The sequence below is a fragment of the Manis pentadactyla genome, chromosome X (genome assembly GCF_030020395.1).
Source record: "Manis pentadactyla isolate mManPen7 chromosome X, mManPen7.hap1, whole genome shotgun sequence".
NCBI lineage: Eukaryota > Metazoa > Chordata > Mammalia > Pholidota > Manidae > Manis > Manis pentadactyla.
The window spans coordinates 127194542-127217326 of NC_080038.1; the positions used below are offsets into that span (position 1 = coordinate 127194542).

A 22785-nucleotide genomic window follows, 5' to 3' on the forward strand; every position below is an offset into this window, starting at 1 on the left:
GGGGATTTTTCTGATGACAGAAAAGTAAGGACACTATTCCATCCATCTTTTCTCCATTAGTCACATATAAAAATAGATTGCCTGTATAACTGTATCATTTCTTTGAAGATAGTACCCAACATTATCTTGTAAATATGTTGCACTTAACAGTAAAATCAGTTAACAAAGTTCTCAAATAGAATGCTATACCTTCCAGGGTGAGCAGTCAGAGAAATTCTGAATGGGTCAAGAATAGAATTTTGGTTTGTTAGCTCGGTCTGGTTTTAGTACTATCCTTATCCTTTTTTTTTTTTCTTTTCAGCTACCCCAATCCTACCACTCTGTCATGCCTGACTATACAGTTTCACCGGCCTTCTCCTTTTTTCTTATTCTCTAGTTAACTGTCCCTTCCCGTAGTAATAGGATAGAACCAATCAGTTCTGATATTGATTAGAACAAAAGGAAAATCATACTTACAACTTGTTTTTTTTAGATAAATGGATTTCCATCACTTTTTATTAAAATGCTGTTCATCTCTTTTCCTTGCTTACATACATGCAACAAGATATGGAAAAAAAATAAATTCTTATAGGAGAGAATAGATAAACCAACATGTTAACTTATCTTTCACTATATTTAACAGTTAAGAGTAGAGAAGTAATAAGTCAAAGATCATAATATCCTCATCAGGCATATGTCCGGCTTTAGAAATTGATTAATTTGTGAATTTCTGAGATTTAGAATTCTTCCAGGTCCTAGATGAATTTTAAGCTTGTGTTCTGATGAGAGGCTTACACTACCATCTTGTTCCTGAGGGATAGGAGGACCATGCTCCCTGTACTATATGTTATAAAAATTGGAGTCCTTAACAGACAACAAGACCATTTTTACTGGAACCTTTAGTCATAGTACTATATAAGAACAAAATGACTGACACAGTCACAATCTACTAAATCACTAAATGACACTAGAAGCCAATTCTATAAGCCAACCCATACAGTCACCATTCTTCAGTACTGAAGAACCTGACTTTCACTGATAATGTCTATAAGGAACTGTACAATGGAGATGACAAATCCCACCTCTCCCACCACAGTGCTGGTGTGGAGACAGCAGATTTCAGAGCCCTCAGAGGGAACTGAAGAATGGAGCTTCAGGAATGAGGCAGCAGCTGGATCTTTTTTATAAAAAAGGCTACATGCCCAAACTTAGAAAATGCGCTTAATGCCAATGAACAGTGACTAAGAAAATGGTTTATGCAGAAGGTTCCTTATTTCTTACCTAAGTTGGTAACATAGACCTGGCCCAGAAATGTTCATGGTGTTCACACTTTTAAGCTAGAAAGTAATTACACGGTTTTAGCAAAGTCCTGTCTTCAGCAGCTGGTGCTTTGAAAGAAATATCTTCATCTTCTTCATCTAGCTGTAGACTACCAGAAGACAAGCGGATTCTGGCCACAGGCGACCTTATTCCTTTGCCGTACAAAGAATAGTAGTCTGGTTTAAGAATCTCTGATTCAGAATCACTAGATTCACTAGCCACATACCTTTCTGCTGCTCCCTGATCCATTAGAACTTGTGGGAACTCCTGCTCTGCAAACATGTATGTAAACAGATCAGCTTTACGACTCAGAGCAGGACAAGGGCCTAAAGGTCTAAATTCTGACCCAAAAGGAAAACGGATAGTTTTCATGTCTGACTGGCTCTGGGAACGTTTAGGGGTTTGTTTTTGAATATTATATGCAGATGCATCTTCTAAATTTGGGTCTTCCTCTTCTAGATCTACATTGAGGTTGCTCCTACCACTAGTCCTGGCCATAGCTTCTTGGAGTTCTTGAAAGTCTTGCTGAAAGCTCTTCATTCTGATATTTCTTGGGCTTCTTTTGGCTGGCTTCTTTGCAGTGGGCTCTAGACAGGTGTCTGGCCTTTCCCTTTCCTCTGTAATGATTGGAGACTGTCTGGGAACCTGGGGTGGTCTGTCTACATAAAAAAAGACTTGAGGGGGCATGATATCAACCTGTTGACCAGTACAAGGAATATAGGGCACGTCTGTGTAAGTCAGCTGCCTTGCTGGACTCACTTTCCTTGTAAGGCCAGAAGATGTGCTCATGTGATTGTCAGCAAACTTACAGCTTGTTTGGAAGGAGCTTAGAGGGCTCCTTTCCTCAAAGTAGTCTCTGGGGTCAGTGTCAGGGTCAGGGTCAGTGTTAAAGACAGGGTCTGTATAAATAAAAGGGAAAGAGGAACTGCTTTGGGACTGATGTAACAATATGGGATCTGCCACTGGTTTGGAACACTCCAGCTCAGCTGCGAATGTCACCTCCACTGCAGAGTTTCTCCTCCTGCTGTCTAGCACAGGCTCCGACGCGTGCACTCCATTCACGTTTCGGTAGTACCCACTGCCATATGCTAGTCTCAAGTCTTCCACCTTAAGAGAAAGGGCATGTTGGTGAATGGAGGAAAAAGCCATTTGGTTGGGGTAAGGGCAGGGATCTACATTAGCCTTGAATTTTGCAAAGGTAGTTTTTCACCAAGACATTAAAATCCATGTTCCATTCCAGGATTGGTAAATATATACAGGAAAGGTAATGACTTGCACCATATCCCAATTCATGTACTAAAAAATACTCAAGGCACTATCCTTTCTCAGTGCCAGTCAACTCCGAGCCTCCGAGTTCTCTATGTACTTCAGCCAGCATTGTACTTCAAGCAGTATGCTTTAGTAGCTATCTCAATGAGCCAGGAGCTCTGCCTTCTAGTCTCGGCTCTGCCTTTGACTTGCTGTGTGACCGTAGGCAAGTCTCCCAATCTCCCTGATCTAGCCTCCTCCCTATTTTCTGTAAAATGATGGGGAGGAGGGCTGTGAATGGCATGAGAAGGTCATGTATTAGATGGTGCTTTCCAGTATTATACCTCTGTGATGCCTTTCAGTTAAAAACTGCCTGTGACTTGGAGCCATGCACGTTTATGAGATATATAATAATTATTTTTTTAACGGAAAGCAAAAGAAAACTAATTAACATGGTTCATACTATAAAACTCGAATGAAGGCATCATCTCACAGTTCAAGGAGAACAACCCTTTGTTCTCAAGTTACAAAACTACACAGCAGAAGTACTTAAAAACATTACCCCAAGATCTTACAGCTTCCTCTAAGCCTTAAGATTTTCATACTTAAAAAAGCAGAGCTTTCAGTTCTAAAAATACAAAGCCATAGAAATTCATTTGAATCTGCATTCTGCAAGATGTTGGCAATACATGTTGCAATTTAAACATGTACAGATCCTTCCAGTCTATAAGGTACATACCAGTGGTAGTTTACTAAATAGTGTTCTATTGGTTGGAAAGACTAAGCTGACAGACCTCCCCAGGAGGCTAACCTACTCAAACAGAGGAACCCTTTTACACACTGGGAGATGCTGGCAGGATCAGTCCTTGGAAGCATTTGAAATGTGGATGCAATACATTTACCTAAAGAAGAAGGAATTTTTGGAACTCTTACTTGTCTTGACACATCGGAGAGGAGGTCTGGTGAGGACCTGCACTGCCGTTCATGGTACTGAGATGGGTAATGTTTCCTGAAATCCCCAGAGGAGGAATTAAAATGGTCTTCATGTGAATAGGATTCATATACGTCTCTACATTCAAATTAAAATCAATATGAGAGAGAGAGAAACAAAACCATATACCTTTCAAATGGCAAGCTCTTCAACCTTCCTTTTTTCCCATATTCTAAAAGTTGTCTTTGGGTTCTTCCGCTATTATAAGAACAAGATAAACATGTTATCAATTCTAGTCATAAGTTGGTAGGCTACTAAAACTCAAAAGCCTCATTTATTGTTGAAATCAAGAGTCTGGGTGAATGACGTATGTCATGAGTCTTTGACCATCAACATTAATGAAAGTACACACTTCCCCAAGGGTCGGGCATAGAGCAACCTCAATTAGCCAAAACCCAGAAATGGCTTAAAAGCCTTTGAACAGGGCTCTGTAATAGTTAAAAAATATGGCCTTGAAAACTGATATACTTTCCTTTAAAGGTCTTTTCTGTATCTCCAAATTCATACACAATTTCTAATGAGGCTCTTTATCTGGTTTTCCAATCCATGAGAGAAGAAAAACAGCTAACTAAATAGTAGAAGAGGGTTGCTTCAGTCAGACATATACTAGCAAAGAAAGCCAGCTGACTGCTGGGAGAAACAAGAGCCAAAAAAAGAAATCACAAGAATAATAAAACCAAAAAGTCTGGGCCATTTATCACTGAGGTGCAGGGTCTGACATGCCTCCCCCGCCCTAGGCCATCAGTGCACTATAGCTGCCTGCAAAGAATAATAAGTGATGCTTATAATAACGCAGGTCATTAAGAAAAGGGCAAAATATGCCCAGTGTCATCTGTTAAGAAGGCAGGGATTTGTAGAATACATTTTGGAGAGAGTCCATCAAAAATATGTTAATTAAAAAAAAAATCTCAGTTCTCACTGGGGCACACTTCCACTATTTGAAAAATCCTGTAGGGGGAGCATTCAATTAGAATTTTTTAAAATTTTAACCAAGAGTTTAGAAAGCTTCTTCCAAAGAATCTCTAGGCTGGTGTGTTCAAATAAAAACAAGATCTTATTTTGACTTCGCTTCTATTTCTCCAAGGTGTTACCTATAGTAAGGGTCCTCTATTGTCACATCTTCTCAGACTTCTGAATCTTAGTCTTCCTAGTGCTTTTTCTCACTATCTTTTGCCCTAACTACCACCAAAGGATGTTTTTGAGCTTTTCTTTCCATGGCTTACATTAAAGTTGCATATAAGGAAAACAATCAGTTCACTGAACATGTTTTCTCAAACTGTGTATGTCCCCTATCCTTGCAGAGATTGGGACCTAACCCCTTAAGTGAGGCACTTGCTTCCCACTTAGGAAATACTGACTAAATGTGTCACACAAAGAACAAATAGTAAAGGGTATCATCCTTTAAGTGATTGAAATCAATTCTTTATTGCTTCAAAAATTCAAGCTCCGCCTACTGCCTTCCATGTTATTAAAAAGCAGTTGTGTGTATAGTTTGCCTGTGTACAATATTTAATTACCTATAGCGGAAACTGGAACCCTTGCTGCAGAGTAGGGTTTTGGGCTTTGATTTGGGCTCTTCAGAAAGTCTGAAGAAAGCATGGTACTCCACACACGTCTTCCAGAAAGCCTTGCAGGCATCTCGGCTGGCCATGGTGAACTCCAAGGTGTCCTTGCACAACACCTGTGTAAACCAAGTTCCATCAAGCAAAACATCCTCCAAGAACAACAAAGACCTTGAATTCCCAATGCCTCCCGAACCATTGATGCAGGTACCCACACAGCCTCTGATTTTTCACTTGGCTCCCTACAGGCTTCAGTTACTGAAACCAAATAATTGGCAACCTTCTGAGGAACAGACAGGGCCACTGCTTGAAAACAGAGCCTTCAAAGAAGCAAATCTTGGCTTTGCACACCCCCCTCATCTCAAACGCCTTCCCCAGCCCCCCACCCTCACTTCTTCGCCAGGAACAGTTTTATGAAGTTGTAAATTCAGTTAAAAAGAACATCAAAGGACATCCTTTCAAGGTGACAGGAAGTCATAAATGACCAACAGGAAGGGAAGGAAGGTGGAGATTTCCTTACAGATGGTAGGTCTTGTAGGATGATTACATGTATGTGAGACTTTCTACCATACCAGCTAGAAATACTTCTTCCTCTCTATGCTGTCTTGCTTTATGATGCTTTGCATTACTCAGTTAGCATATTCTAAGTTGCTTTAGGGGAGCATAGCCTTCCAGACCTAAGGTTCAAGTTTCCCCACCCCCAACTCACTGTATACCCCCATTTGCCCATGCATACATGCAGCCCTGTTTCCAGCAGTACCACCAATCCAGTCTGCTCCCCCTGTCCCATCATTCCTTTCCACGTTCTTATATGCAGCCCTGGGACTCTCCACAAGCTTCACACTGGGTACAGTCACCTGAACTGCTCAAATGAACACTTTTATGTAAGGCTACGATCCAGAGAGTGAAGCCCAAATCACTGAATCTTCTGTAGGTCAAAATATTAGTTAATACATATTTTTCATTTCCTTTAGAGTCATAATAAATGTCCTTTCTACCACCTTTGTCTTACCCTGTACAGTACAGCCTTAACTAATCATTGCTTCTTTGGCATAATATATACCTACCCACCTGCTTTGACAAATATTCAGTTATCATATAGTATGTGTTCAATTATTCGGCATGTAGTAGGTACTCAATTATGATTGCTTAAGGAAAGATGAAAATAATTTATGAGATGGAGCAGATAACATAGAATGAGTATGTCCATAGACCTAAATCTGGTCACTTCCATTTGATTCATCGAATTCCTGAGAAACAGTTTCTAAGGTGACTTGTCTTTCATCCCAACCACCGCATTTTCTAATTGCTATATTCATTCTGAATTGCCAGTAGGGTTTCTTAGTGTTTTGCCTTTATTAAAAATACAACTAAAGCTCTGGTTTATTTATGTAGAGGCAAAAGGAAGAGTACATCACCCCCCAGGGCCAGCCAGTTTTCACCAGTCACATTCAAACCATTTGCAGAAACAACCAAACAATCCGGGGTGAACAGAAAATAGAAGAATTGATTAGATAGCTACTGACCAAGATGTTGGCGTGAAGTTTGATGAGAAAATGCTTTCTCTTAAAACTCAACTTGCGGATTTTAGCCCAGTTGAAAGTATTGATCTTTGTGTTTCCCTATAATGAAACATATGGCAGATTTCAGGATGAATGACATCACAAGTTGATTTGTAAGGCGATGCAAACCTGTTAAAAGATGCACTTCGTGGGTGATGAACAGGACTACCCTTGATCTGTCCCTTGCACAGACTGATCCTGTCATGCCAGGTAGAAGCTATAGCCAAAGAAAACATTCTAGGTGGGACACAAGGCTCCTCTGAAATGCAAGCGAGCAAGGGTATGTCTAGGAAAGGTCTCTCTCTCATCAGGAGAGGGAGGTTGTAGTAGAAAAAGATTACTGCAATAGCTTCTGTAATCTCACCCCTTTCCCATGTTTCCAGATTCAGCTGTTTTTTTAAAAAGTCCTATTTATCCTGCCACCCCATTGACTCAAACACCTTCAATAGCTCTTCACTGGTTGCACCGTCCAGTCTAAACTCTTCTGGCTGGAGTTTCTTGCCCTGCTATATTGAATATCCACCCTGTAGCCCACTACTTTCAGAAAACACCCTTCCATCCAACTATCTACCTTCCCTCTCATGGCTCTCATCATTCTCTTTACCCAGAATGCCTTTCCCATTGCCAAATCTTCTTGCCAGCTCCGGCAGCAACTCCTCTAAGATACTCTATGTAATCACTGAAACATCCACCCATGTCCACCTCCTCCAAGCCCCTCTGTCTTTCCTGGATTTGCCTGAACAGTTTAGCTCTTTTCATTGGTCGGTTGGTTGGTTGGCTGGCGTTTGTTCACATGGTCCCAAAATAAAAGGTATAGACAAGTACATATACTGAGAAGTCCCACTCCACCACTGTCACTCCTATCTCTATCCCCATCTACCAATTCTCTACAGGTAGCTAGATTTGTTTGTTGTGTACTTGTGCAACTACAAATAAATATGATAGACTAGCTTTTGATTGCTTACGGTCTGATATTGATCACTATTTCTCTGGTCTCTCCAAATAAATCATGAGTATCTTAATGACAGGAGCCATGTGTCATGCTTAAAGTTAGTCTCTTGATTATACTATCCTTTATCCCCAGGGACTTTGTCTGTGTGCCCTTTCTCTGAAACACCCTCCCTCGCCTGCCAGCTCTATCCCTTAGGTTTGGATACTTCCCTCAGTTGTTAGCTTAAATGTTAAGCCCCTTTCACATGTGTTACCTTAACACTCCATACTTGTAGCACACAGCGCATCACATTTGTTTATAATTATTTGTTTAATTGTCTGTCTTCCCCTTATTAAAGTACAAGTTCCATGAAGTCTGGATCATTCCAGTTGATGTCTGTAGCTCTAGTGCCTAGCACAGAGTGGATGTGCAATAAATATACTGAGACAAGGATGAATGAGTAGATTACTACTCAACTCTGTGAATATACTCAGAACCCCCATTGAATTGTATAGTGAGAACAGATGAATTTTAGGGCATGCAAATTATATCTCAATAAAGCTGGGGTTTTTTTCTAACGGAAAGAATAATACAATGAAGACATGTATGTAGAGGGCCCTCGATACATAAGTACTCTTTGACTGGATTTGGGGTAGGACAAAAGAGACCATCTATATTGTTCCCAACTGTTCACAGAAGTATTCATACTGAATGAGATCACACCTAACACGGTGGCCTTGCTCCCTTCCCTCCCCCCCTTCTCCCATACAGTAGGAAATGGCAAGGATCCAGGGTTAGAATGGAATGGGGAACAATTCCCTCCTGCGTGAACAGGCATGCCTGTGGTCAATTGGGTCTTTTGCTCATCAGCATGACTCTCATGCTGTAAAGTTTACAACCAAATAAATGAGAAGGCCAAGACTCTTCTAGCCAAGTCTGTACCTGACTTGCTGTGTGACTTACTTCAATGCTCTAATTCAGTCCTGGGGGTCAATGAGTCTGAGGTAACCCTTCCTCTCTCACAAGTGATTCATTCCCAAACCTGCCTAGGTATCTGACTATCATTTTGAAGGTTAGGCAAGCAGACTGAAAAACTGCAGAGAAAATAGCCTCTGGCCAAGTACCTTGGAGTAAGAATTAACGATGATGGAGGGCCAGAGAGCCTGAGTTGGTTTCTAACCTGGAAAACAAAGTCTTGGGGAAAGGATGAGCCTGAAAACAGCAATAATTCCTGGCAGGGTTGGGCACTAATTCCCTGCCAGCTGGCACCAGGCACCTCCAGTGAAACCAATAACTGAATAAGAACACTACATTTTGGCCCCTTCTGGTTGTTTCTGGTGGATTTGGACAGAGGGGATGCACTTTATGTCACAGCCTAAGCTTTTAGGATGCCAAAATCTGTATTCTTACATAAGGTCTAAAAATGCCAAAAATCCTCTTGACTTTGTCTCTCCACCATGCTGACCTGATCTAATGTGTGAGCTCCTCAGAATCAAAACAGGCAGATATAAACTGCAAATGGAAGCAAAGTGTGCTGAGGGGATGGGACTTGCCCTAAACATTTCCAGGCACCACCTCCCTTTCTGAGTGACAGTAAGGCCACGGGGTGGGGATGGACACCCAAGTTGGAGCCAAAATAACCTCCAAGACCGAAGGAAGGTCTTTAAGGAGTTGTTACCCGTAACACCAGTACTCCCATGTGAGCAACAGCCAGGTGGATCTGAGTCCCTTCACCATCACTGGCAGGGTGAGGTCTGATGCCATACATATCCAGCTTCCTCGCTATATCCAGTAGCAGAACATCAGATTCAGCTGGGCTTCTGCCACTGCAAGGGGAGAGAATTTATGAACCTAATAAATGCAGCAAGAATGACACCTCCACCCTGAGAGCTCCATGAGGAGTTCAGTGTTTGCTTTAGCTTGAAGCTTTTCTGACTTAAGGGCTTGCATTTAAGAGTCTGTGGCCAGCTTTCAAGTTCCCTGCTGGTGGAAGCAGGTGACACTTAAAGAACTTACATGTGCTTTTGATGAAAGTGCATGATCTTGCTCTCCAAACAGTCCTGGTTTGGTATGTATTGAGTCTGCGCCAGATGTTTCCTATCTGCTTCTTCATGAAAGTCTCCCAGTTCTGCTGCATGACAGAAAAATGACATTTTTCACATTACCATGGAGTAGTGAAGCAATGGAGCCCTCAGCAGACCCTCTGGCTTCTCCCAAGCAGCCCTTTCTTTGCAGCCAGGGCAGCCCTATGCCTCCCACCCCATGCTTCATGTATATTTATGTTTTTGGATGGGTGGGGGGAAACTAACTGGTTCTTTTTCAAGTCAGGAGCAGTGGGTTGCTATGAAGTCTCAGTACTGTAAGTTACAGATAGCATAGGTCTTAAAGGCTCCAGGGTCACAGATGGATATTTTGTTAGTTTCTTCTCTCACATCCTGCTTATGATCTCTTCTACTTCTGATCAGTCCCTGTTACAGGTTAATTTGTGCACCTCCCCTCTCAAAATCATGTGTTGATGTCCTAACCCCCAGGACCTCCGAATGTGACTGGATTTAGAGACAGGGCTCCTAAAGGGGTGAGTAAGTTAAAATGACGCAGTGCGGTGGGCCCTAGTTCAATCTGACTGGTGTCCTTGTAAGAAGAGATTTGGGCACACAGAGAAACTCCAGAAACGCCGGCACACAGAGGAAAGACCAGGTGAGGACGTTCCAGGAGGGTAGCAGTCTGCAAGCCAAAGAGAGAGGCTGCAGAAGAAACCCAAACTTCTGACACTTCAGTCTTGAACTTTTAGCTACCAGAACTGGGAGGAAATGAATTCCTGTTGTTCAGCCACCTAGTCTGTAATATTTTGTTACGTCAGCCCTAGCAAACTAATACAGCACCCTAACGTCACTCCACCCTGGTTGCACAGTACCAACAAAGGAGAATATAAATGCCAACTACAATGCAAGCCAGTCATAGCCATTCGTCATCTGGGCATTGGGGATCTAGGAAAACCCCACCTCTCTGGAGTCCCTAATAGGTGAATCATTTTAGAAAACATTGTGGCTTTTCCAAACCACTCCTTTATTTATTTATTTTTGCCAAAATTGTTAAGTGCACAAATCTCATTAAAACTCAATCAGACCTATAGGGTTTTACAGATAAATTCTATCAAATATTCAAAGAAGATATAAATACCAATTTTTCACAAACTCTTCCAGAAAAGAGAGGAAGGAATACTTACCAACTCACTCTATGAGGTTAGTATTACTCTGATACCAAAACCAGACAAAGGCATCCGAAGAAAAAGAAAAAAAAAAGAATACAGAGGCGAGCTACCTCATGAATACAGCAGCAAAAATCCTCCACAAAATACTAGTAAACTGAATCCAGCAACACATAACAAGGATTATACATCATGACCAAGTGAGATTTATCCCAGGATTGCAAGATCAGTTTGACATGAGAAGATTACTTAGTGTAATATGCCACATTGATAGAATAAAGGACAAAAGAAAGCATCATTTCAATAGATGAAGAAAAGCACTCCAATTCATGGTAGAAAAATTCAACAAACAAGGACTAGAAGGGAACTTCTTCAACCTGACAAAGGTTATCTATGAAAAACCCACACCTAACATAATTGTTCTAAATGGTCAGAAATGAATGCTTTCCCCCAAGACCAGGAGCAAAACAAGGATGTCTGCACTTGCCACTTTTGTCCAACATTGTATTGGTGATTTAGTTAGTGCAATGAGGCAACAAGAAGAAATATAAAGAATCTGCACTGAAAAAGAAGAAAGAAAACTGTCTTTACGTGTAGTCAACATGGCCCTGTGTGTAGGAAATCCTAAGGAATCCACAAAAATCTACCAGAAGTAATATATGAGTTGAACAAGGTAACAAGGTAGATCAATATACAAAAAATAATTGCGTGTGCATATAAGGGTAATGAACACTCCAAAAGTGAAATTATGAAAATTTGATTTACAATAGCATCTAAAAAGAATAAAACAGTTAGGAATAAATTTAGCAAAAGATGTGTAAGAGTTGTAGACAAGTCTTGGGAATTATAAATCATTGCTGTGGAGATTTTTTTAAAGATCTATATGAATGGGGAAACATTTCAGGTTCTTGGATCAGAAGACTCAATATTGTTAAGATGGTAATTCTGCCAAAATTGATCTATAAATTCAATGCAATTCCCAACAAATTTCTTTGTAGAAATTGACAAGTGATTTTAAAATTTATATGGAAATGACAGGACACAGAATAACCAAAACAATTTTGAGAAAGAAGAACAAAGTTAAAAGGTGTGCACTTACCTATTTCAAAGCTAATACAAAGTTAAATAAACAAGACAGTGTAATAATGGCATAGAGACATAGAGATCAATGGAACATAGTTGAGAATCTAGAAATAAACCCTTACATTTATGGTCAATCGGTTTTTGACAATGATGCCAGGACAAGTCAATGGAGAAATAATCATCTTTTTAACAAATGGAGAAAATGGACATCCACATATTAAAAAATGAAATTGGATCCCTATAAGCATACCAAACATAGACCCTATAAGCATATCAGAAAAAAAACACCTAAAAATGGATCATACAACTAAATCTAAGGGCTATACCTATAAAAGTCCTAGAAGAAAATTTAGGAGAAAATATTTGTGACCTTAGGTTAGGCAAACAGTTTTTAGACACAACACCTAAACATGATCCACTAAACATATTGAGAAAGTGCAATTCTGTGAGAATTAAAAACTGTTTCACTCCAAAAACCAGCATTAAGAAATAGTAACTCAAGCCACAAGTTGGGAGAAATATTTGCAAACTACATATCTCCTAAAAGATTTTTAATCAGAATACATAAAAATTTGTTAAAATTCAATAGGAAAACAACAACCCATTTTTAAAATAGGCAAAAGATTTGAATAGGCATTTTACCAACAGAAGCATAGGAATCATTAATTAGCAGAGGAAAAGGTGCTCAACATCATTAGTCATTAGGAAAATGCTAATTATTTTTGCAGTGAGATACTTCTTCATACACACTAGAATGGCCATAATAAAAAAGATAGAAAATACCATTGGTGAAGATGTGGAAAATTGGAAACCTCATATGTTCCTGGCTTTATTGTAATGATTGGGAAAACAGTTTGGCAGTTTCTTAAAATGTTAAACATTTATTTACCTTAATGGGGAGGCAATTACACTCCTAGAAATCTATTCAAGAAAAATGAAAACATGTGCCCAGAGACCTGTACATGAATGTTCATAACATTATTCATAATAGCTAAACTGGCAACAATCCAGATGTCCTTGGCCAGGTAACTAGATAAACAAAAGGTGAGATATCCATAAAATCAAAAATATTAGGCTGAGTAAAAAAAGCCATATGCAAACAACCACGTATTTCATCATTCCAATTGCAATGTCCAGAAAAGGCAAAACTATAGAAACAGAAAGTTAATTAGTGGTTTCTAGGGCTGAGCGTGGGAACAAAGAGTGACTGGGAATGGGCACAAGAAATCCTTTTTGGCATGATGGAAATGTTTTAAAACTGGATTGTGGTAATGGTTGCACAACTCTGTAAATCTGATTAAAAAAAAGACATTGAGTTACAGACTTAAATGGGTGAATTTTATGGTATGTAAATTATAGCTCAATAGATCTGTTTTTAAAATTAAATTAGACACATACAGACACACACTCTTCCCATTTATTAAGCAAAAGACCCTATGTTGACACTAAAGAAAATATAGAAACACATAACACTGTGCTTGTTTTTCTCTCCATGCAAGACTTTCACAATCTCAGAAGAGACCTATGACACACAAGGAGTAAGTATCATCAGTAAAAAAAAAAGGTAGCAAATGCTATGATCGCCTTCACTGGCACTGCCCAGTCCAACCTACTGCTCCTGGAATAGCCTCTTATCTGGGCTCCATACTTCCACCATTGCCTCCTAAGGTCTATTTTCACCACAGCAGCCAATGTGATCCTGTTAAGACCTAATTCAGATCCTTTCACTCCTCTGCTTAAAATGCTTCAAGGCTTCCCACCTCGTTTAGAGTACTGTTTGAAGTCTTTCATATGCTTTTAAGGCCCTCCATGATTACTCTCTCCCTCTGTCACTCAGCTTCAGTCAGTCACAAAGCCTGCTTAATTTTTCTTGAGCACTCCAGGCACATTGCCACCTCAGGCCCTTTGCACTGGATGTTCTCTCTGCTTGGAACAACCTTCCACCAGTTTTCTGAATGGCTTACTGTCTGACCTGCTTCAAGTCTTTGTTCAACTACAGCCTTCACAGTGAAGCCTACTTACCCTGCCCACTTTATTTATAAATTTAGTACCCACCACCAGAATTCCTCATTCCCCTTCCACACTTTATTTTCTCGAACACACTTATCTCTTTCTAACATACATTATATGTTTCCTTATTTTGGCTATTGTCTGATTCTCTTCCATTGCCAAAATGTAAACTCCATGATAGTGAGGAGTTTTGTCTGTTTAGTTCACTACTATGGTCCTGGGGCCTATAATAGTACCTGGCATGTCGTAGGTACTCAGTAAATTTTTGTTGAATGAATGACAAAGAAGAGTTACTAAGGGTATTCATAAAGTGGTGGTGGGGGCTTCATTTGGAATGTACAAAGTGCCTGGAAGGGAGTGTCTGGCTAGAAACTCAAGCAGGTGAGAAGGTGAGTACCTGAAGATTCCTGAGTGTTTCGAACGCAAACATTGGATGAATGGAGCAGTTGGAGGAGCAGTTGGGCTCTGTCTCACCCGCCGCCTTGGCATCCAGTGAAATAGTCTGACTTGGGTGGATTGTGAGGAGCTGACTCATGGAAACTTTAACTTTTTTTCTATGGCAAGATCTCATAACTAGAGAAGCTGAAGTGCTCCATGCTATGCCTGAAATGGCCACTAGGGCATGCCCAAAGCCAAATGCTGCTGAACCATGGAGGATGAAATTGCCCCCCTCATCCACCCCTGCTCTGTACACACACACACACACACACACACACACACACGCGCGCGCGCGCGCACGCACACGCACATGGCTGTCAGGGAGCCCCAACCCTTAATAGGCAGCTAATGGAGAAACATAAGTCTCCCAACACTGTTTTCTCTATCCATCTTACCCCATGCCCCCCACCAAGCCAAGTATAAAACTGGACATAAGATTAGTCTCCTCAGCATTAAAGTCCCTTCAAAATGATGCTTCACTTTCTGCCATCTCTCCTAAACAGACCCTATGCTTGAGCTGTTCTTGAGCTGTAACCTCTGTCCCACCACCCTCTCTTCATGCTGTTTTCTTTTCCTATCACTACCTAATTCCTATGTGTCCTTTAAGGTCCAGCACAAAAGCCACTTCCTCCATAAGCCTTCCCTGATTACTATTGCTCACACTGCCCACTGCCTTCCTGAGATCCTGGCAATGTCATTACCTAGCCCTGTTAGGAGTCACTTGGTAAACACCAATTCAGGCACTGTCCCTTATCCAAGCACCTCACTCTGGAGTTCCCAGGGAAATCAGAAATCTACCAGTTCTGGACTGTCAGGAAGGTAAGGCACAGACGTCAAAAAAGAATTTGTGAAACAAACAAACAAAAAATGAAGCTATGATCCTGCAGGAATGGTAAGGAACTGCCTATTCTTGGAAGGCCTCTCTAGTAGAGAAAGTCCACCCAACCCTGGAAGAGATATTATCTTTGGCTGCCTCAACCAGCCTTTAGGGAAAAAGGAGAAGCCTGGCTTGTCCAGTTTTACCTCCTCCCAGGCAGGCCCTGCTGTTTCCCAGGCCTCCTCCTCCCAGCCTTCATTGCTAGCCTCGTCCAGCTACTTGGCTGCTCGGATATGGGACACTCTAATAGACGCCTGGGGCCTTTTTCCCTCTTAGCCTCTCTCCACCTGCTGTGCACCGTGCTGTGTTCTCCGGAACCATGATAAAGAGCAACGTGGAAATCACATCAAACATGACAACATGCTACAGAAAGCACGTACTAGAAATGTTTCCTGGGGCAAGCGGCAGAGGCCTGCCTGGCAAAGTCCATGCCTGGGTTAGTCCCAACCAGCTCCTGGACAGCAAGCCCCGGGCAGTGGGGAGGAGAAGGTTAGACTGAGATAGAAGAAAGTCAGCACCTACTTTTAATCTACATAACCACTGTTTAAGAAAGTATTCATGTCCCTATTTTAGATACTAGGAAACTCAGGCATAGACAGGTGAAGAGAGAAACTTCACCCAAGGCTACAACAATTAAAATGTAGTAGAGACAGTTTTTGAATCCGGATCTCAGTGACCAACCCCTTTCTCCTGGACAATGCTGTTTCTGTCTTACCCAGGCTCCCTATCCTCTGCAAGTTCTAACACAATGATGGGCACATTGGGGGGTGCTCAGCTCCTTTGCTTGGTTCTCTGCCTGGTTTGTAGGCCCTGAAGCCGCTACTTGCTACTTACATTGTAAGATGTGAGATACCATCAGTGCTGTACAGTTGCCACTGCATGGAAGCCTTCCTAGAGCCAAATCCTTCTTTATTTGAAGAGTAAAAAGATACCTGCAAAGAAGTTAGGGGAAATCTCTTGAGAAAGAAACAGGAACAGGAAAGAAGCATTTCCCTGCTCTCGGATGCAAGATGTTTTATGAAAGAAATGGTGCCCCCGGTCAGTGAGATGCCTTTTTGGGGATGGTGAGTAATGCAGAGGCATTGCTTCAGCCCCAGACCAGCACTAGCCCACAGCTCAGCTGACCCAGCACTTTGGCAGGCCTCCCAGCCACGAGAAATCACCCAGGCCAAATCCTCCAGCCATCCTGAGAGAGCTGGCCAATCATCCTCTGCTGGTGTCTGCCACATAGCAAACCCACATGCCCAGCCAGAGAGAAAGGGAGCTTCAGTAAGTATAAGCCCGCTCGGGAGGCCCGGGCTGCTCTGTTTACAAAATGCTATCGAGCACTTGCTATCACAACTTAGGCAGAAATGAGGAGTTCTGCACAAGGTTATACCACCCAAAGACAGTGAAACCGTGGCCAGAACTCGGCCCCGTCCTATCCAAGAGATTGTGTTTCAGAAATCAAGGACTGGAGGCCATGCTTCTGCCCTTTTGCCTGGACCACCCTCTCTGTACCCCCAGCTGAGCCCAGTCTAGTGCTTTGTACACAACACGTATGGATGGAATTACTCTACGCAGGGTGGAATGAAGACAGACTTCCCTTTTTCCCACCAATGGTTCATCAGGGACCCATAAAATGCAGGTTGGTATCCAGAGCTTTGCTAAACGCGTAGCATTTGTCCCACCCTTCACCCTTTTAGGCCCTTATCAGAGGAGAATCAATTTCTGAAAAGATGTATGTAATTAAGATTCTATCACTGACCGCTTTCTTCTATGGTCCAAAATTGGTTCCAATATTTTATTTTATACACTAAAACATTTATTGAGTATCTACTGTGGGCATTCCCCTATATAAGATGTGATTTTCTAAATAAAGTTCTATCTGGACTTTTTTAAAAAACCAATTAAGCCTTGAAGCTGTGTGGTGAATCAAAATTAATTGCAGGTGATAGATGAAAATCTAGATTAGAAAAAACAGGTAAATTAGTAGATGATTATTCAATTTATAAAAGCATTCATCACTATAACCCTCCAAATTATAAGCTTCCCTAATGGGTTACAAATGGTTCAATTAGAAAAATTATATTTGCACACCACTCTCAGAAACTCACGTATTGGCCCCCAACAAGGCATCCTTGTAAAGTCAACTATGGCTAAATATTCTTAAATGCACCAATGAGGAAAAAATAAAGGAAGTCTAACCTTTACCATTGCCTGCTTTCAAATACAGATGTAAATGAGAATAATCAGCCTCACTTGTTAAAGGGAAAGGGAATTTCATTTTGTTCCTAGCAAGAAAGAAGGGACACTTCTTGCCATCTGATGCGTTCCTTGCTGTTAAGAAGGCATCTCCTGGCTGCAAACACCAAATTCTTGCTTTGAACAGCTGATGAATTGTTTATCATCACATTGATTTTTTCATTCTTTTTTTTTCCACAAAAAACTTATCTCCCTCAAAACTGATTAGTTTGAGACTCAACTGGAATGGGTTAGCAGATGCAAACAAATACAGACACCAAGATATCAGGTTATCTGGGAAAGTGGCCTATGACTCACAAATGTGGAGGGAATTGGGAGAGAGTGTGACTGACTTGTGGAAAGTGACTTCTGCAAAGAGTCCTCAGTAAAGAAGTTCCCCTGTACCAAAAGGGTGAAGAAGACAGGCCATGAACCCTGTAGAGGGCCTTCAGGAAATAACTGCCAGCATCCTGTGATCTTGGCCAAGTTACTCTAGCTCCCAGGACCTCTTTCCTCATTTGTAAACCAAGAGGGCTGGACTGGATTCTCTCTTATATCCCTTCTACCCCTAAGAGTCTAAAGTCTAGAAAGCATAGTAAGGTTTTGGGGAGTGTTATGCTGACCATGTATTTTTAAAGATTTACATTGTAATTTTAAAAGGCATTTGTTGGTAAGTATGAAAGTACTTTTTAAAACATTTCATGCTTTTTACATTTTAAACTTGATTTTCCTAAGTATAAAAAGATTCTTACCATGTGAATGTATTAATAATGTATAACTGTTAAATAATTATAATAAAATATCAATAATGTATATTATACATTATAAATAATTTATAAAAATCACTTTTTATACTTTCACTTTTTTACTTTTTAAATTTTTTATAAGTATATGTCATCATCACTCTCTATGGGACACACATACGCATGCGCTCATGCACGCGCACTATTTTGTATCCATGGAAATTAGCTAGCATCATACTTGTGCTGTGAAGCTGCCTCTGATTGGAATACAGATGCAATGAAGGCAAGCACTCTTACTGTAGCAGTTAATGGCCTAACCTCCAAGTGGGCACCCAGGCTGGCTACCACTTCTAGAACACCAGCCCTCCTTCTCTCCGAAGTTGCCACCCTTTGGAAGATTAACGCTTTGGGGACCAGCCAGGCCCTGCCTGTCTCCAGTTCCTCACCATCTCCCAGAGAGTGACTAAGAGCCAAGCCTTCCAGCAAAGGCTAGAAGCCCATTTCCTGATGAAAGGAGAATGATTCTTAAGTAACGTCATGCAGCAGATACACAGGTAAGTACCATACCTTGTAAGCTCTTCTCGCAGATGTCCAGGGTCCACTGGGAAAAATTTCACCATAAATTTGAAAACAACCTCCTTAGGATCTTAAAACACAATATCTCCATAAGTTTTATTTAAATGTCCATCACAGCAGTTACAGGTCTTTACACACACACACAAACACACACACATACTCCCCTCTCCCCTTCTCTCCCCATCACTCTCTCCCACAGACTTTTCTTTCAAATTTCAAGTTTTCACATTTATAAGATGCTGTTTCTAGACTGTGTCTCTATGTGGAGAGCAGCTGGGGAAGTTCTGCCCCTCTCTTTGGTTCTTACTGTATTCTCTCTTAAGAAGTGTCCCCAAAATAATTATCTACACCTGGCTCAAGGACCTCGTGAAGGGAAGCAGAAGCAGCCTGGACTGATGCCTCTATGTACCTTAACACCTACATTAAGAAAACACATCTACTTGTATTCACTCCTACTTGCATTTCAAATAAGAAACTATTTGCATCAAAAGCAAACACATACATGCAGCATTATTAGTACCATCCGTTTGAATGAATATTTGTTGAGTGCCTGTTATATGCCAAGCATTGTACTAGGCATATACTGGCGATCAAAAGACAGTTAAGCACTCATTGTCTGGTAGAAGAGACAGACATCTAGATAGGCAATTACAGCACCACCAAGTGTTACAAGCACTGAGTACTAGGGGAGCACAGGTGGGAGAAAAGAGTTTGCAGACAGTTAAGGAAGGCTTCCTGGAGTTGATGCCTGAGTAGGGCTGCCAGATTTAGCAAATAAAAATACAGGCCTCCTAGTTAAATGTGAATTTCAGATAAACAACAATTACATGGGACATACTTGTACAAAGAAAGTATTCTTGGTTTATCTGAAATTCCAGTTTAGTTGGGTATCCTCTATTTTATCTGAGATGCCTACACCTGAGATTAGTTTTGCCAAAGTCAGGAGAGGTAGGAATATGAGGAGGTAAGAATAGGAAAGGCAGGCAGAGTCCTGTGCTTTGTGGATCATGCTAATGAGTTTGGACCTTATTCTTGGGTCAATAGGGAGCCACGGAAGCATCTTAAGTAGGAGAGTGACATGGTCAGGTTTGTATTTTCAATAGTTCCCTTTGGGAATATAGTGTCGATGATGGATTAGGGGGAATCAAGAAGCTGTTGGAATAATGTGACAGATCATCATTATACAGTGGGGACAGACAGAACGGTGGGAAGCACCCACACATACAGAGCAGGTGGCAGAGGAGTCACTGTAAAACAGTGTTTCTCAAACTGGTGAATGAAATCCACCTGCATCAGAAACATCTGTGGAATTTGTTGAACATGCAGGTTGCTGGCTCCCCACCTGGGTAAGGAGGCCCAGAAATACACATTTTAACAGGAACCTCAAGGGGTCCTAATACACCCTGAAATCTGAGAATTAGCACACTAGCTGGTCATACACGGAGTGGTGAGGGACTGTGTCATACATATATAGGCACTCAGATATGAGCTGAAACAAATGGACCATGTCTGTGACAGGATAAACCATCTTCAGGCAGAAGGTGAGTGGCACTGAAGACTGACGTCAAGGATGCCTAAAGTTCGCAGTGTGATAGCCTGAGATATTCCTAGCGCCAATCCAGAGTGCTGTAATTACCAGGGTTCTTCAGATTTACTCCCAGATCCCTGCAGCATGATTGTCTTCATCTCGGGCAGAGTTAAAATGATGTTTTAAATTTCTAAATTCACTGGAAATATGAAGGGATTAAAATAATCCATCAAAGCCCTTTTCTCCCCTTACATTAAGGTGAGGAATAGTGTGGTACTGCTGAAATATTTTCAAGTTGTAACTGGGAATTACATTCCTGAACTGATTTTCCATACTTACTTTTTACCTGCTTTGTAATGGGCTTCAGAAGTTCCAACCAGACCTGTAATAAAAGTAATGAAAAAATTGGTAGAACATGGCACTGACCACAGCCTTTTGGTTTTTTTTTTCATAACACATGAAAGTCAACATGAAACAAATAACAAGACTATTGAGGCTTGTAAAGATAGTTAGAACAGTAATGTCAGAGAGATGATGCACCTCCACCACACTCAGTCGGCCCCTTTGTATTTTCCCAGTGACAGTGGAACATTGTCGATCTATAAACTCTGTTGTTGACATTTGAATCACTGTTCCCCTGCCTCAGTAGGATGACAGAGGTGTCACATACAAGGCTCATTAGTTGCTACAAAGACTAATGAAGGCATTTGGCTCCACATTTGAATCCTACAGCCCCCAAATGCCAGCTTAATAGATATAACGAGCCTTTCTGGGACGGTGCCAGATAACTGACATGCCAAGGCAGGACACAGCAGGAAGAACACTGGGAATGACGGGGCCTGAGAGAGGGAGAGTCCGCTGAGTACTCACTGATGAGGTTGGGAGTCTTTATTCTGGACGTTGAGGTCCAGCCTCTGGAAAGTCAGAATAACTAAAGCATATATAGCTGTTCACAGGATGGCAAAAGCGGAGCATGGGGTGGAAGGTTTGTGTTTGGCAACCTGAGGTGACTTTTAACAGACAAGGCGGGAGGAGAGAAAATCGTTCTTGAATCCAGTCCTTTTGCAAGGGTTTAAAGATTCAGTCAGGGGTTTGGGCCCTATGTACCGAGTGGCCAACGGCATTTAGAAGCAATGCTAGACCCAAAAACCCTGACAATGAAACCAACTTACATTATTTCCAGAATGTCTACAGAATTCTAATCCAAAATATTCCTTCTCAGCAAGATTGAGATGGCTGCAACTCAGGTTAAACAGCGCCTTCCCGGATGACTTTTGCTAAACAAAACAGAGAGATCACAGCACAGTTTGCCTTCCTATGCTGATATGGCCGCTGCCGTGTGGGATAAAGGGGAGAAGTAACAGGACTCTTTGAACACTGCTTCCTTTCAGCGCTGTTTCGAGACCCTGCATCCTCCCAAATGATGTTGAGTTTTACGGAAAAAATGCATGCATCTATCTGTAGATTGTTTTAAGGGTACCCCTGAAAAAGCATCATCACACTAATGACAAACCCTCTTGGGAAAAGAGATCCTTGCACTTAACTATGGCTGAATCTGCAAGTCTACCATTTCAATGGAATTCTTTAATCAGTTCATCCCCCAGGCAATTTGAATGATTTCCCCGCAAATTGACAGATAGTTTAATCAAGATGCAAATCTGACCTGCTTAAAATCCTTCAGTGGCTCCCCTCAGGATAAAGTCTGTACTCCTTAGCTAGGGAGGCTGGGCCCTGTCCCCCCGTGCAGGGCGCTGCCTGCCCCTCCAGCCTCATCTCTTGGCCCTCCCCCTTCTTGACTTGTTTTTGCTAATAATCATAAATAACCTGCACCTAGTTCCTCAGACAAATCAAATGGTTTCATGCCCCCATGCGTCTGCCCTGTCACTCCTCCTCTGCAAGCTGCCCTTCCCATCTCTCTTTGGTTTGGCTTACTCCTCTTAGGCTCAGACACCATCTCCCCTGGAGAGCTTTTCTTGATCCCTATCAGCAGCTGGTTGAGCCATGGGCATCCTCCCTGCTCCCCAACACCCTCACTTACCTCAAACATGGCATCTCTTACACAGGACATCTATCTCCCCATTAGACTGAATTCCTTCATAGCAGGGACCTTGCTTTATTTTCTAACTCAGAGCCCGGCACATAGTAGGGGCTCTGGAATGCTTGTTGATCCAACATGAAATTGACCAATTCACTCCTATGAGCTCCTTGAGTAGATTTCACTCTGCAGCTTTTCCCACCAAATCTGCATACAGCATCCTTCATTCACATAAGGCCACACATTTTTTTTTCTCCACAAAGCCCACACACACTGTGGGCACAGAACAGCCTCTTTCTTATGCTCTCTGAGAACAGGAACTTTGAAGAGCTCTCTGTGAAAATCCATTTGGGCTGAGTATGGCTGTGGCTGATCTTCAGCCACCACCATTGCTAAACCCCAGGCTTACTGTTGCAGGGAGGACTGTGATGGGAAAATTGGGCCCTGACTGATAGGCACAAAGACACGCCG

The 22785-nt window shown here is 41.6% G+C and overlaps 1 protein-coding gene across 2 annotated transcripts; it reads right to left on the reverse strand.

The window, feature by feature from the left end:
- Positions 1-630: 630 nt before the first annotated feature.
- Positions 631-22722, reverse strand: FRMD7 (FERM domain containing 7). Of its 2 annotated transcripts, none has more exons than XM_036931251.2 (12): positions 22318-22722; positions 21452-21556; positions 20619-20661; positions 18743-18821; positions 16044-16141; positions 9610-9724; positions 9272-9419; positions 6627-6722; positions 5056-5219; positions 3668-3736; positions 3481-3556; positions 631-2406 (listed from the first exon to the last, which is right to left on the reverse strand). In XM_036931251.2, the coding sequence occupies exons 1-12, from the start codon at positions 22345-22347 to the stop codon at positions 1312-1314; spliced, it is 2118 nt and encodes a 705-aa protein (XP_036787146.2). In that variant the 5' UTR covers positions 22348-22722; the 3' UTR covers positions 631-1311. The 2 variants fall into 2 exon arrangements, with proteins under 2 accessions (XP_036787146.2, XP_036787148.2); XM_036931253.2 differs by lacking the exon at positions 22318-22722 and adding an exon at positions 21943-22008.
- Between the last annotated feature and the right edge of the window lie 63 nt (positions 22723-22785).

Excerpts from the sequence above, each read along its gene's own strand:
- FRMD7 (XM_036931251.2), bottom strand. The coding sequence starts at position 22,347 with ATGTCCTGTGTAAGAGATGCCATGTTTGAG. Across the intron at positions 9,725-16,043 it reads GGTATCTCACATCTTACAAT|CAGAACTGGGAGACTTTCAT; the intron begins GTAAGTAGCAAG and ends TCTGTCATGCAG. Across the intron at positions 3,737-5,055 it reads GGTTCCAGTTTCCGCTATAG|CGGAAGAACCCAAAGACAAC; the intron begins GTAATTAAATAT and ends TTCTTATAATAG.